The sequence below is a fragment of the Phocoena sinus genome, chromosome 13 (assembly GCF_008692025.1).
Source record: "Phocoena sinus isolate mPhoSin1 chromosome 13, mPhoSin1.pri, whole genome shotgun sequence".
Lineage (NCBI taxonomy): Eukaryota > Metazoa > Chordata > Mammalia > Artiodactyla > Phocoenidae > Phocoena > Phocoena sinus.
The window spans coordinates 45894518-45911175 of record NC_045775.1 but is presented as its reverse complement, the minus strand read 5'-3'; the positions used below and the strand labels follow the sequence as shown (position 1 = coordinate 45911175).

The 16658-nt window shown below is 41.0% G+C and overlaps 1 protein-coding gene across 1 annotated transcript in view; it reads right to left on the bottom strand.

Annotated features, from left to right (window-relative positions):
* Positions 1 to 16437, bottom strand: part of EML6 (EMAP like 6) — a 355810-nt gene extending 339373 nt beyond the window's left edge. The window contains exon 1 of the mRNA XM_032652246.1: positions 16241 to 16437. Within this exon, the coding sequence (XP_032508137.1) occupies positions 16241 to 16437 (197 nt within the window). The remainder of the gene's footprint in view (positions 1 to 16240) is intronic.
* Positions 16438 to 16658: the final 221 nt, after the last annotated feature.

Sequence of the window (16658 nt, the reverse complement as noted above, 5' to 3'; positions counted from 1 at the left end):
AAATGGTCATGAAGAACCTAGGGGCAGGACAGGAATAAAGACACAGACCTACTAGAGAATGGACTTGAGGACACGGGGAGGGGGAAGGGTAAGCTGGGACAAAGTGAGAGAGTGGCATGGACATACACTACCAAATGTAAAATAGATAGCTAGTAGGAAGCAGCCACATAGCACAGGGAGATCAGCTCAGTGCTTTGTGACAACCTAGAGTGGTGGGATAGGGAGGGTGGGAGGGAGGGAGATGCAAGAGGGAAGAGATACGGAGACATATGTATATGTATAGCTGATTCACTTTGTTATAAAGCAGAAACACATCATTGTAAAACAATTATACTCCAATAAAGATGTTAAAAAAAATCTATATATCTTTCATAGGATATAACGGCATCTTTACAAACACAGAATGGTAACCAAAGCCTCAAATTTCTATTACTTCTAGGTTAATCTTTTTAATGATTGTTTCTGGGTCCCCAAACATTCAGTATCTTCTGTGTGCAAGGAATGGGCTGCCTGGTAGGGCAATTCAAAGGCTATAGACATCCAAGACAACTTAATGGGAAAAGAAAAGGCTTTTCAACAAACAGTGTTGTGACCACTGGATATCCACATGCAAAAAAATGAAGTTGGACCCCCTAGCTCACACTCAAAATGTATTATCTGCCTAAATGTCAAAGCTAAAACTATAAAACTTTCAGAAGAAAACACAGAAATAAATCTTCATGACCTTGGATTAGGTGATGGTTTCTTAGATATAACACTAAAAGTGTAAGTGACAAGAGAAAAAGATAAATAAATTTGACATCATCAAAATTTTAAACTTTTATGCTTCAAAGGACACCATCAAGAAAGTAAAAAGATAACTTACTGAATGGGAGAAAATACTTGCAAATAATATATCAGATGAGGGACTTATATTCAGAATATATAAAGAACTCTTACAACAATAAGAAGACAAGCCAAGTAAAAATGGGCAAAGGATATGAATAGACCTTTTCTCCAAAGAATATACAAATGGCCAAGAAAATTATGAAAAGGTGATCAGTATTATTAGTTGCTAGGGAATGAAAATTAAAACCACAATGAGATACCACTTCTCACCCACAGGATGGCTATAATCAAAAAGACAATAACAAGTGTCAGTAAGGATGTAGTGGAATTGGAACTCTCATACATTGCTGATGAAATTGTTTGGAAAACAATTTGGCAGTAGGTCAAAAAGTTACACATAGAGTTACCATAAGACACAGCAGTTTCACTCCTAGGTATATACTCAAGAGACTAGAAACCATATGTCTACACAAAGGCTGTGGCATACTCATCGCTGCTCACAGTGGCACCCTAGCCATCTCCTTAACTTGTTCCAACCAGTTCCTGCTTGGTTCTTTCTGGAGAAGACAGAACACTGGGTTAGGGGGAACTTCAAGATGGCGGAGGAGTAAGACATGGATATCACCTTCCTCCCCACAAATACACCAAACATACATCTACATGTGGAACAACTCCTACAGAACACCTACTGAACGCTGGCAGAAGATCTCAGACTTCCCAAAAGGCAAGGAACTCCCCACGTACCTGGGTAGGGCAAAAGAAAAATAGAGACAAAAGAATAGGGACAGGACCTGCACCTTGGGGAGGGAGCTGTGAAGGAGAAGTTTCCACACACTGGGAAGCCCCTCCACTGGCAGAGATGGGGGGTGGTGGGGGGGAAGCTTCGGAGCCACAGAGGAGAGCACAGCAACAGGGGTGCAGAGGGCAAAGCAGAGAGATTCCTGCACAGAGGATCAGTGCCGACCAGCACTCGCCAGTCTGAGAGGCTTGTCTGCTCACCTGCCGGGGCGGGCAGGGGCTAGGAGCTGAGGCTCCCACTTCAGAGGTCAGATCCCTGGGAGAAGACTAGGGTTGGCTGCGGGAACACAGCCTGAAGGGGGCTAGTGCGCCACAGCTAGCTGGGAGGGAGTCTGGGGAAAAGTCTGGACCTGCCTAAGAGGCAAGACACCACTGTTTTGGGGTGCGCGAGGAAAGGGGATTCAGAGCACCGTCTAAACGAGCTCCAGAGACAGGCGCGAGCTGTGGCTATCAGCGCAGACACCAGAGACGGGCATGAAACACTAAGGCTGCTGCTGCCGCCACCAAGAAGCCTGTGTGAGAGCACAGGTCACTATCCACACCTCCCCTCCCGGGGGCCTGTGCAGCCTGCCACTGCCAGGGTCCCGTGATCCAGGGACAACTTCCTCGGGAGATCACACGGTGCGCCTCAGGCTGTTGCAGTGTCATGCTGGCTTCTGCCGCCACAGGCTCACCCCGCATTCCGTACCCCTCCCTCCCCCCAGCCTGAGTGAGCCAGAGCTCCCTAATCAGCTGCTCCTTTAACCCTGTCCTGTCTGGGCGGGAACAGATGCCCTCAGGTGACCTACATGCAGAGGTGGGGCCAAATCCAAAGCTGAACCCCAGGAGCTGTGTGAACAAAGAAGAGAAAGGGCACTTTCTCCCAGCAGCCTCAGGAGCACAGGATGAAATCTCCACAATCAAACCTGATGTACCCTGCATCTGTGGAATACCTGAATAGACAACCAATCATCCCAAAATTGAGGAGGTGGACTTTGGGAGCAACTGTAGACATGGGGTTTCCTTCCTGCATCTAATTTGTTTCTGGTTTTATGTTTATCTTAGTTTAGAATTTAGAGCTTATTATCACGGGTAGATTTGTGTACTGATTTGGTTGCTCTCTTCCTTTTATATATATATTTTTTCATTTTATCTTTTTGTGAGTGTGTATGTGCATGCTTCTTTGTGTGACTTTGTCTGTATGGCTTTGCTTTTACCATTTGTCCTAGGGTTCTGTCTGTCCGTTTTTTTGTTGTTTTTGTACAGTTTTTAGCGCTTGTTATCATTGGTGGATTTGTTTTTTGGTTTGGTTGCTCTCTTCTTTTCTTTCTTTCTTTAATACTTTTAAAATTTTTTTATTTTTAATAATTTTTCAATTTTAATAACTTTATTTATTTTTCTTTCTTCCTTTCTTTCTTTCTTCCTTTCCTTCTTTCTTTCCCTTTCTTCCTCCCTCCCTCCCTCTCTTCCTTCCTTCCTTTCTTTCTTTTCTCCTTTTCTTCTGAGCAGTGTGGCTGACAGGGTCTTGGTGCTCCAGCCGGGTGTCAGGCCTGAGCCTCTGAGGTAGGAGAGCCAAGTTCAGGACATTGGTCCACCAGAGACCTCCCAGCCCCACGTAATATCAAACAGCGAAAGTTCTCCCAGAGATCTCCATCTCAACGCTAAGACCCAGCTCCACTCAACGACCAGCAAGCTACAGTGCTGGACACCCTATGCCAAACAACTAACAAGACAGGAACACAACCCCACCCATGAGCAGAGAGGCTGCCTAAAATCATAATAAAGTCACAGACACCCCAAAACATACCACCGGACTTGGTCCTGCCCACCAGAAAGACAAGATCAAGCCTCATCCACCAGAACACAGGCACCAGTCCCCTCCACCAGGAAGCCTACACAACCCACTGAATCAACCTTACCCACTGGGGGCAGAAACCAAAAACAATGAGAACTACGAACTTGGAGCCTGTGAAAAGGAGACCCCAAACACAGTAAGTTAACCAAAATGAGAAGACAGAGAAATACACAGCAGATAAAGGAACAAAGTAAAAACCCACCACACCAAACAAATGAAGAGGAAATAGGCAGTCTACCCGAAAAAGAATTCAGAGTAATGATAGTAAAGATGATCCAAAATCTTGGAAATAGAATGGAGAAAATACAAGAAACGTTTAACAAGGACCTAGAAGAACTAAAGAGCAAACAAACAATGATGAACAACATAATAAATGAAATTTAAAATTCTCTAGAAGTAATCAATAGCAGAATAACTAAGGCAGAAGAACAGATAAGTGACCGGAAGATAAAATAGTGGAATAACTACCACAGAGCAGAATAAAGAAAAAAGAATGAAAAGAATTGGGACACTCTCAGAGACCTTTGGGAGAACATTAACTGCACCAATATTCGAATTATAGGGGTCCCAGAAGAAGAAGAGGAAAAAAAAGGGTCTGGGAAAATATCTGAAGAGATTATAGTTGAAAACTTCCCTAATATACGAAAGGAAATAGTCAATCAAGTCCAGGAAGCACAGACAGTCCCATACAGGATAAATCCAAGGAGAAACACGCCAAGACACATATTAATCAAACTATCAAAAATTAAACACAAACAAAAAATATTAAAAGCAGCAAGGGAAAAACAACAGATAACATACAAGGGAATCCCCATAAGGTTAACAGCTGATCTCACAGCAGAAATTCTGCAAGCCAAGAAGGCAGTGGCAGGACATATTTAAAGTGATGAAAGGGAAAAACCTACAAACAAGATTACTCTATGCAGAGCATCCCCGATGGCGCAGTGGTTGAGAAATCTGCCTGCTAATGCAGGGGACACGGGTTCGATCCCTGGTCCGGGAAGATCCCACATGCCACAGAGCAACTAAGCTCGTGTGCCACAACTACTGAGCCCGCGTGCCTCAATTACTGAAGCTCGCGCGCCTAGAGCCCATGCTTCACAATGAGAGAAGCCACTGCAATGAGAAGCCCACACACCGCAACAAAGAGTAGCCCCCACTTGCTGCAACTAGAGAAAGCCCGCGTGCAGCAATGAAGAACCAACACAGCCAAAAGTAAAAATAAATAAATTTTTTAAAAGAAAAAAAATTACTCTACACAGCAAGGATCTCATTCAGATTCGATAGAGAAATTAAAAACCTTTACAGACAAGCAAAAGCTAAGAGAATTCAGCACCAAGAAACCAGCTTTACAACAAATGGTAATGGAACTTCTCTAGGCAGGAAAAACAAGAGAAGGATAAGACCTACAATAACAAAACCAAAACAATTAAGAAAATGGTAATAGGAACATATACATAGATAACTACCTTAAATGTAAATGGATTACATGCTCCAACCAAAAGACACAGGCTTGCTGAATGGATACAAAAACAGGACCCATATATATGCTGTCTACAAGAGACCCACTTCAGACCTAGGGACACATACACACTGAAACTGAGGAGATGGAAAAAGATATTCCATGCAAATGGAAATCAAAAGAAAAATGGAGTAGCAATTCTCATATCAAACCAAATAGACTTTAAAATAAAGACTATTACAAGAGACAAAGAACACTACATAATGATCAAGGGATCACTCCAAGAAGAACATATAACAATTGTAAATATTTATGCACCCAACATAGGAGCACCTCAATACATAAGGCTAATGCTAACAGCCATAAAAAGGGAAATCGACAGTAACACAGTCATAGTAGGGGACTTAAACACCCCATTTTCATCAATGGACATATCATCCAACATGAAAATAAATAAGGAAACACAAGCTTTAAATGACACATTGAACAAAATGGATTTAATTGAAATTTATAGGACATTCCATCCAAAAACAACAGAATACACTTTCTTCTCAAGTGCTCATGGAACATGCTCCAGGATAGATCATACCTTGGGTCACAAATCAAGCCTTAGTAAAGTGAAGAAAATTGAAATCATATCAAATATCTTTTTCGACCACAATGCTATGAGACTAGATATCAATTACAGGAAAATTATCTGTAAAAAATACAAGCACATGGAGGGTAAACAATACACCACTAAATAACCAAGAGATCAATGAAGATATCAAAGAGGAATCAAAAAATACCTAGAAACAAATGACAATGAAAACACGATGACCTGAAACCCATGGGATGCAGCAAAAGCAGTTCTAACAGGGAAGTTTATAGTAATACAATCCTACCTCAAGAAACAAGAAACATGTCAAATAAACAACCTAACCTTACACCTAAAGCAATTAGAGAAAGAAGAACAAAAAAGCCCCAAAGTTAGCAGAAGGAAAGAAATCATAAAGATCAGATCAGAAATAAGTGAAAAAGAAATGAAGGAAACAATAGCAAAGATCAATAAAACTAAAAGCTGGCTCTTTGAGAAGATAAACAAAATTGATAAACCATTAGTCAGACTCATCAAGAATAAAAGGGAGAAGACTCAAATCAATAGAATTAGAAATGAAAAAATAGTAACAACTGACACTGCAGAAATACAAAGGATCATGAGAGATTACTACAAGCAACTATATGCCAATGAAATGGACAACCTGGAAGAAATGGACAAATTCTTAGAAAAGCACAACCTTCTGAGACTGAACCGGGAAGAAATAGAAAATATGAAGAGACCAATCACAAGCACTGAAATTGAAACTGTGATTTAAAATCTTCCAACAAACAAAAGCCCAGGACTAGATGGCTTCACAGGCGAATTGTATCATTTAGAGAAGAACTAACACCTATCCTTCTCAAACTCTAAAATATAGCAGAGGGAGGAATACTCCCAAACTCATTCTATGAGGCCACCATCACCCTGATACCAAAACCAGACAAAGATGTCACAAAAAAAGAAAACTATAGGCCAATATCACTGATGAACATAGATGCAAAAATCCTCAACAAAATACTAGCAAACAGAATCCAACAGCACACTACAAGGATCATACACCATGATCAAGTGGGTTTACCCCAGGAATGCAAGGATTCTTCAATATGCACAAATCAATCAATGTGATAAACCATATTATCAAACTGAAGGATAAAAACCATATGATAATCTCAATGGATACAGTAAAAGCTTTCGACAATATTCAACATCCATTTATGATAAAAAACTCTCCAGAAAGTAGGCATAGAAGGAATTTACCTCAACATAATAAGGCAAACCATACATGGTTTGCCATATGTGACAAACCCACAGCCAACATTGTTCTCAATGGTGAAAAAAATGAAACAATTCCCACTAAGATTAGGAACAAGACAAGGCTGCACACTCTCACCACTATTATTCAACATAGTTTTGGAAGCTTTAGCCACAGCAATCAGAGAAGAAAAAGAAATAAAAGGAATCCAGATAGGAAAGGAAGAAGTAAAACTGTCACTGTTTGCAGATGACATGATACTATACATAGAGAATCCTAAAGAAGCTACCAGGGAACTACTAGAGCTAATCAATGAACTTGGTAAAGTAGCAGGATATAAAATTAATGCACAGAAATCTCTTGCATTCCTATACACTAATAATGAAAAATCTGAAAAAGAAATTAAGAAAACATTCCCATTTACCATTGCAACAAAAAGAATAAAATACCTAGGAAAACACCTACCTGACAAAAGACATGCATGAAGAAAACTATAAGACAATGATGAAAGAAATTAAGGATGATACAAACAAGGGCTTCCCTTGTGGCACAGTGGTTGAGAGTCCGCCTGCAGATGCAGGGGACGTGGGTTTGTGCCCCGGTCCGGGAAGATCCCACATGCCGTGGAGTGGCTGGGTCCGTGAGCCATGGCCTCTGAGCCTGCGCGTCCGGAGCCTGTGCTCCACAACGGAAGAGGCCACAACAGTGAGAGGCCCGTGTACCGCAAAAAAAAAAAAAAAAAAAGATGATACAAACAAATGGAGAGATATACCATGCTCTTGGACTAGAAGAATCAACATTGTGAAAATGACTATACTACCCAAAGCAATCTACAGATTCAATGCAATCCCTATCAAACTACCAATGGCATTTTTCACAGAACTCAAACAAAAAATTTCACAGTTTGTATGGAAACACAAAAGACCCCAAATAGTCAAAAGAATCTTGAGAAAGAAAAACAGAGCTGGAGGAATCAGACTCCCGGACTTCAGACTATACTACAAAGATACAGTCAAGATAGTATGGTACTGGCACATAAACAGAAATATAGATCAATGGAACAGGAAAGAAAGCCCAGAGATAAACCCACGCACATATGGTCACCTCATCTTTGATAAAGGATGCAAGAATATACAATGGAGAAAAGACAGCCTCTTCAATAAGTGGTGCTGGGAAAACTGGACAGCTACATGTAAAAGAATGAAATTATAATACTCCCTAACACCATACACAAAAATAAACTGAAAATGGATTAAAGACCTAAATGTAAGGCCAGACAGTATAAAACTCTTAGAGGAAAACATAGAACACTCTTTGACATAAATCACAGCAAGATCCTTTGTGACCCACCTCCAAGAGAAATGGAAATAAAAACAAAAATAACTAATGGGACCTAATGAAACTTAAATGCTTTTGCACAGCAAAGGTAACCATAAAGAAGATGAAAAGACAACCCTCAGAATGGGAGAAAATATCTGCAAATTAAGCAACTGACAAAGGATTAATCTCCAAAATATACAAGCAGCTCATGCAGCTCAATATCAAAAAATAAACAGCCCAATCCAAATGGGCAGAAGACCTAAATCAACATTTCTCCAAAGAAATTATACAGATTGCTAACAAACACATGAAAGGATGCTCAACATCACTAATCGTTAGAGAAATGCAAATCAAAACTAAAATGAGGTATCACCTCACACCAGTCAGAATGGCCATCATCAAAAAATGTACAAACAATAAATGCTGGAGAGGGTGTGGAGAAAAGAGAACCCTCTTGCACTGTTGGTGGGAATGTAAATTGATACAGCCACTATGGAGAACAGTATGCAGGTTCCTTAAAAAACTAAAAATAGAACTACCATACAACTCAGCAATCCCACTACTGGGCATGTACCCTGAGAAAACCATAATTCAAAAAGAGTCATGTACCACAATGTTCATTGCAGCACTGTTTACAATAGCCAGGACATGGAAGCAACCTAAGTGTCCATCGACAGATGAATGGATAAAGAAGATGTGGCACATATATACAATGGAATATTACTCAGCCATAAAAAGAAACGAAACTGAGTTATTTGTAGTGAGGTGGATAGACCTAGAGTCTGTCATACAGAGTGAAGTAAGTCAGAAAGAGAAAAACAAATACCATATGCTAACACATATATAGGAATCTTAAAAAAAAAGGTTCTAAAGAACCTAGGGCCAGGACAGGAATAAAGATGCAGACATAGAGAATGGACTTGAGGACACAGGGAGGGGGAAGGGTAAGCTGGGACGAAGTGAGAGAGTGGCATGGACATATATACATTACCAAATGTAAAATAGATAGCTAGTGGGAAACAGCCACGTAGCACAGGAAGATCAGCTTGGTGCTTTGTGTGCACCTAGAGGGGTGGGATAGGGAGTGCAGGAGGGAGACACAAAAGGAGGGGATATGGGGATATATGCATGTGTATAGCTGATTCACTTTTTTATACAGCAGAAATTATCATTCCATTGTAAAGCAATTATACTCCAATAAAGATGTTAAAAAAAGAAAACACTGTGCTAGGTGCCAACTTAATGAAAAAATTGATTCTGTTAATTTAAGAATTTAATAAATATGAGTCATATATACATATATTATTAAAAGTCTATTTCACAAGACGGCAACATCTTTTGGGTTGAAAACAAAAAAACACTAGTCTACTGAGATCTGAAACATACAAATGAGGATCTGAACATCTTGCTACATAGCAGACCAGCAGCATCAGCATCAACTGGGAGCTGGTTAGAAATGCAGGATGTCAGCCCTCACCACCAGACTTGCTGAATCAGAATCTGGATTTTATTAGTGAGTGCTTGGGTGACTCCTATGCACAATGATATTTGAGAAGAACTGTTTGCTGTCAAACATTTTAATTACATTTAAGTCCAATCCACATATGACAAATCGAATTAAACCTACAAGAGGAGGCTGACTGCTGAAGATGTGTAGGTCTGCTGGCTAAAGGATAGCTTTCCATGCCGCTCCAGCTTACTGGGGAAAGAGTCAGTTCCAGAAGCAGAGTCAGCAAGGTAACCTTCCCAACAGCTTGCTTTTTCTTTTTCGTTGGCAGATACATCACCTACATTGCAAAGTTATTGAGATCCACATCCTTGTGGGTAGGAGAGACCCTAGAACAGCCCTGCTTAAAGATGCTGCCATGAAACAGTTTTTCACTTACCACAGTATAATCTACCTTCTGATTGACTGTTGGTGGTGGAGCCAATATAATTCTTTATAAGAGAGCATACTCCAGTGTAACGTTTTTCAAGCTGTGATTCATTATATAGTAACCATATTTTAAAAATAAAAACATGGTCATATATTCTGAATTAAAAAGAGAATCATGACATGACAATAGCAAGTATACCCATAACAATAACTGAATGGAATATTTGTGACTGTCCTGGGAAATCTAGGACATATGCTGCCAAAACCCATGAGGCATTAATGAGAAGTACTATGACCTTGGTCTTTCTCTGGATATCTATACCAGAGTTCTAGGCACACCAAGTTCTTTCTCACCCTGGTGCCGCTGCACGTAACTGCTCTTCTCCATCACATCTTCGCTTACCCCTTCTCATCCTTCAGGTCTCAGCTTAAATGCCATCTCCCTAGACAGCTGCTCTGGAAACCTTATCTAAGGTAGCTCCCATACCCCCACTCAACCCAGTTCCCCTCCAGGGCCATTCACTTGTTAGTACTTATCACAATCTATTGATATATTCACCTTGCTTTCTTGTTCATTCATTGTTGGCTTCCTCCACCAGAATGGGGGCAAGAACTTGGTCATGTTCAAAGCTGCACCCCTGCATCTGGTACATTCTAGATGTGAAGTAAGTTTTTGATGAATAAACAAATGAAGAAGAGTAAAACCTACCCAATTTAGAAAATAAATAAATCTTAATAAAAAATCACCAGACTATAGCTTATTAACAAAAATAACAATAGTAAAATCATTTATGAATAGACCGTAAGCTTCCATCAAAACCTTTCACTACATGCTCATGCCAATGAACAGAGCAAGTAAGATGCAACGAATAGTGTGGATGGTACCACTGAGTGACTTCGCTTAAATCTCTTTCCCTCTCTGAGCTGTACCTGTAAAATAAAGGCTATCTCTCAGAACTGTGGATGAAGGGATTTCTGTGTGTGTGTGTGTGTGTGTGTGTGTGTGTGTGTGTGTGGTGCCTGGTACAGAGCAAGCACTCAACCCAATACAGGTTTGATTCTTTATAGTTACCCCCATGCTTCCCTTGTTCAAACTGGTCAAGAGACTGAATAATATGAAATCACATCTCCAGGCCTTCATGTGAACCTGTTTACCCAACACTCCAGGCCCAACCATGGCTATTACACCCCCCTCTTCAAATTCAACAAGTGCAATTGAGTGCACCTGCAGCACCAGGTAATTTTAGCCAGGTCACAATTGAGACTTAACAAATTTTTAAAAAACATCTCCAGCAGTTCGTTGTTTCAGGTCATTGCTTCAAAGCTGGTGATGTTCCTAAGGTGAACTTGAACATGGTTCCATTTCTAAACAGAGTTCTAGTGATCTGCTTCAAATACCCTTAAATAAAGCACGAGGTTGAAAAACAGTTACAAGGAATCACAAACTTACTGAGTTCTGGTTAGAAACAAGGCACGATGGTAGGCACCACAGTAACCGAGAAAAATAAAAAAGTGTGTAAAGCAGTGAAGTGATATCTCTGGGTTTGGGAATCAGACTGACTTGGGTTCCAATTCCCATTCTACAATCTGCTAAATAGTGACCATGGGCAACATCTTTAACCTTTCTGTGCTTCAGTTTCCTCACCAGGGAACTGAGGCTAACCACAGTACCAACGTCATGGGGTTGTCGAGAAGATGGAAGAGATAAATCTGTACACACATTTAGCACTGAGTCTGCACTCAGGAAATGTTGGCTCCGACTTTTTTTTTTTGCGGTAGGCAGGCCTCTCACTGCTGTGGCCTCTCCCGTTGCGGAGCACAGGCTCCGGACACGCAGGCTCAGCGGCCATGGCTCACGGGCCCAGCCGCTCCGTGGCATGTGGGATCCTCCTGGACCGGGGCACGAACCCGTGTTCCCTGCATCGGCAGGCAGACTCTCAACCACTGCGCCACCAGGGAAGCCCGGCTCTGATTATTAAATTCATTCTCAGCCTCAAGGGTCTTACATACATTTACAAATGAAAATATTCAGAGTGAAACAACGGCACTAAATGATATATATCAAGTGAGCAGCATCGGTCACGAAAGACACAAAACTTTAGGAGTGCAACGCGTTCCTTCATCTAAGGCACCCCTTCATCTAAGGATGGTAAAAGGTCTCATGGGAGAGGTGAGATTGAAACGGATGGGGCCATGCAAGACGTAGATACAAACAGGCTCCCTGCGGCGGGCACTTCCTATTTGCCAAACACTGTGGGAACCTTGTATGTTATCTCCACAAGCTACAAGTTAGGTACCTCTAAACCTCCATTGCATGTATGAGAAGCTATTTTACTGATGATAGTTGAAACTCACAGAGGTTTAGTAGCTTCCCCAAGTCACCCAACTGATGGCACATCTAGGTTCAAAATCAGGTCTGTCTGACCAAAGACCATGCTCCCACCACTATGCCACTGGGGGAAAGGAATCAGGAGAAGAAGGATGAAGGGGGAGATAAATCATCCCAGCGTGAGACAGGAAAGAACATAGTAATCTTATTATATGGCAAGTGGGAAGCAAACAATTTATGGTTATTTTTAAAGAAAAGGAAAATGAAGGTAGAAAGATGGGTTAAGACCAGGGAGAATGGAAAACTCAAAATTTTGGACTTCAGACTATGAACAGTGAGGAAACATTTTTTTGTCTTTGGTGTATGTGTGTGTTTTTGATTAAATACTGTACTACTACTATTATTACTAAGAGCATTTATTGAGCAACAATTAAGGGCCAGGCCCCATGCTAAACTATTTGCATACATTACTTCTAATAGTTACAATTCTGCAACTTAGGTGTTGTTACCCACCCTTTCACAAACAAACAAGGCCCTGAGAGGTCAAGCCACTCACTTGGATGCCTCTAGTAAACAAACAGCAGAGTGGGTTCAAACCCAAGTGGGTGTGAAATAAAAGTCAGCGCCCTTTCCCCTAAAATGGTACTGCCGAAAAACCTCCCTTGCAACAGAGAGCTGAAAAATAAGAGAAACGAAAAGGGAGACAGGGGACTAGTCAGATGCAAAATAGGGATCCAGAGTAAGGAGAGAAATGTCTCAACTGGAGTCACTGTGAAAATGGACGGGAGGTGATAGAGAGCAAATGTGTTCATGACTTTTCTTTCATTTGCTCCAGTACTGTGTCATGGTCTGCTACGTGCAGCAGAAACCAAGTTAGTAATTATTCCTGCCTGTATTACTGTCCTTGCCTTCAAGCCCTGATTTGAGTGTTGCTTTAATATTTATTTGTCCCACCACAATGTTATCAGAGCTAAAATATGGCCTCATCCGCTAATCTGTTAACTGTATTGAAGTGTAGTCATTCAAGAGAATAAAACTAAGCCTCCACATCCAATAAATCACATTATGCTTCACATATTAACATCTTAAAAAATCTGACTTAAACACATAGTCTTTCAAATCAGGAGGAACCATACGCTGAACTCTAATGAGCTCTGCCAAATCCTACAGTATTATTATTAAAGTTCATCGTGATCTCAGAGATGACACGGTTTTCTAAAATGGAGTGTGGTATCAATACTTGTTGGACTGCTTTCTAGTTAATATTCTTGGGAAAGTAGCACAACAAATAAAACAGTGGGAAATGTATGCATTATGAATGTATCTTTCAAACTAATGCAAAAGCTATGTGGACAATTACTTACATATCTCGTTTGATGGAATCAAGACTTAGAAGTTTTAATATTTATGTCATGATTCCAAAAAACCCCAAACATTTCTGCACTAGTACTTTAGCTTTAGTCCTCCTCATTCAATGAGAAACATCAATATTTCAAATAGAAAATCAGTAGTATAACTGGCTATACAGAAATGAGTTGAAATTCATAAAGATAAAAGAGTACAAATTTCCTTTCCATATATACAGTTAATACATTAATATTCCTAACATTTTACAATACTAATTTCAAACATCTAGTACGCTTCTGGGAATAAAATTATGAAGGAAATGGCACTTAAGAGTCTCATATACTAAGGATAAAAACAAATATTGCTTGTGTACTACCTTCACAGGAAAAAGATATTTACATATACAAGATAAAGCAAAATAACATAAACATTCTACATTCTCTAATTTTACAGCTCTTAATTATATAATGATCTGTGGTCTGTGTTTTTTAATCTGTTGGACTTAATTTTATTCCTAGGTGCAAACACATACATGGATATTAAAGAACTCTGCTCACCTATACTCAGACCCAACCAAATATCATCAAAAATTTAGCAATAAAGTCCTTTCTCTGCAGGCAGCCTTGCTACTATGTCACTGTAAAGCATAAAGATATAACTATCTTAATAAAAAGACCAGAAGCTAAATCATCTTTTTTTTTCTTTTCAAAATTGAAGCTCCTTGCAAACCCAGTTACACAAATAACTTCATTCACCTCATCTTCAAATCTGAGTGTTTCTTCAACTAAGCCAGGTATCATCACATCCCCACTAGTCCGATAGCCTGTCATAACAGTGGTTCACTGCAACTCCACCCTTTTCCCACCTTCTGTTTCAACAGTGCATTTAATTTTTTTTTCCTATTAGAGAAAAAAAATTAAGATTAGGAGTTCAAATCCTCAAAGTAGTTCAGTGAACTGTCACATTACTATTATTTAACCGCAGGGAATTTTCTGTTTAATTGCCACTCTCTCCCTTCCCCCAAAGGACTACAACTTATTTTGACGGTGTAATGGAAAGCACTGCATTAAGAAAGAGCAAAAACATAATGGGTTTTAATTTTTAAACATCTAACCTTTTCACGAGTCACTGTTAATCATTTGCACCTGTGACTTTAATAATCAGTTCAGCAATTACAGAAGCAAAATCTCCAGGATGGGAGTAGGTAAGGATGCCCCAATCACAACCATTACCATAGCAGGGAGAGAAGAAAGCTATTCTGTCATATGTGACATGAAGAAAGTTTTACATGCCAGTTCCACCCAATCTTGAGAACGGTAGAGCTCCTAGTACTTAAAATCTTCATCTTCTAAAATTCAAGATTTTTAAAAAATATATCTCACTGCATTTTCAAATATTAAGTTTTTACTTTCTGTAACAATTGTTTCAACTTTAGGGCTTGGGGGGGAAAGAAAGCTCCAGAATACAGAATAATCACAACACTACAAGAGGGAAAAAGCTAGTTTTTAAAAATCATTCTTCCCACAAAGACATTAAGACCATTATCATTACACCACTTAACCATTTATTTCATTATGAAAGGAAACTTAGAGCACAAGTGGCAATATTCTGAAATGTGATGTTAGCGTGTTCTGCATCAATGAACACACAAGTCTGGAAGGTACAAATATGGTCTCTGTCAGTTGTAGTCCATCCTCAGCAAGTCATTTTCCCTGTGGGCTGAGGCTCCCATATGGAAATCTTCCCTAACTGCTGAAGGCTGAAAAGGATTCCCTGTGAACAGCATCTGGACCACACCTTGTTTGGTCACACAAGAAGCTGACAAGGGCTGGAGGAAAATGCGTCTGGTCCAAAGATGAGAGGACAGGGCCAAAAATCAAAATATACCCCTCTACAATTTAATAAGGAGGACCCCTAAGATGTCTATTCATCCAGTTTTGTTCTTCTAATCAGTCCCGCCATCCGCTACTAGATGTTGGTCTTTCTGTGGGCTGGCTGGTAGGGTTTTGTGGTCCAGCATCTGCCAGCCTTTTATAACCTCAGTGATGGTGTGGAAGCATCCATAAATATGCTTTTTGGCACTAAGTCACTACCAAGGGAAATATTAGAGAACTCCCCGCCCACTGCAGAAATTTCTTAGTTTCAAAGCATCTGGAATGAAGATCCCAATTACCTTTAGCAAAATTTCTTTTAGGTCTTTGAGGAACCTTCTAAAAAGCCCCCCAAAGATGATACCCACCGTTCAGGTTATTGGTCCTACATTTTCCTAGTTAGGGAGGGAGGGAGAAGTGTTTGATAGTTTACCCAGGATCCTTCCACTTGTAGCAGGAATGAACACCAAAAAAGCATCAGGACACTTAACTCCTTAGAGATTTAAAAGCCTTCCGGAGGAATAAAAAGAAATCTCTCCCTCCCCACCTGCACCCCCTACCCTGCTTCTGCCCTAGCCTTAGAATCAGTAGCCCTTCTGTAATTCCATGAGGTTCCAGAGAGACTCCTTTATTCCATGGGGCTTCCGGATCTTACCCCAGGAAAGCCCAGCTGGTCATCCTTCCCGTCATCCTTCCAACCTTCACACCCAACCCCTCCCCACCGCCCCAGGACACCTCCTTACCTGATAATGTCGTCGTTGTGTCCCAAGAAGAATTTTTGGCTGTGCTCGCGGGTGCTGTAAACCACCCCGACGCCAGCCACAAAGTAGACCACTTCCTTGCCGGCGGTGTAGTACAGGTTGTTGCGGCACTGGTGACCCCGGTACCCGTACACCCACTCCAGCCGGAGCTGGCAGCTGGGAGCTGTCCGATCCGCCATGATAAGCTAACCCCACTCGCCCCCCGGTCGCTCCGCGTGCGGGTCCGCGGCCCCTGGGCTCCGGGTCTGTCCTCACCAAGGCTCGGGATGTGGAGGACCTGCAAGGGCTCAGCGTGCAGCGCCGGGCGCTGATTTCCGCGGCGACGCACAGACACAGACCAGCGCGCCGGCCGCAACCATCATCCGCCGCCGCCGCCGCCGGAGACGAGCCGCCAGGTACG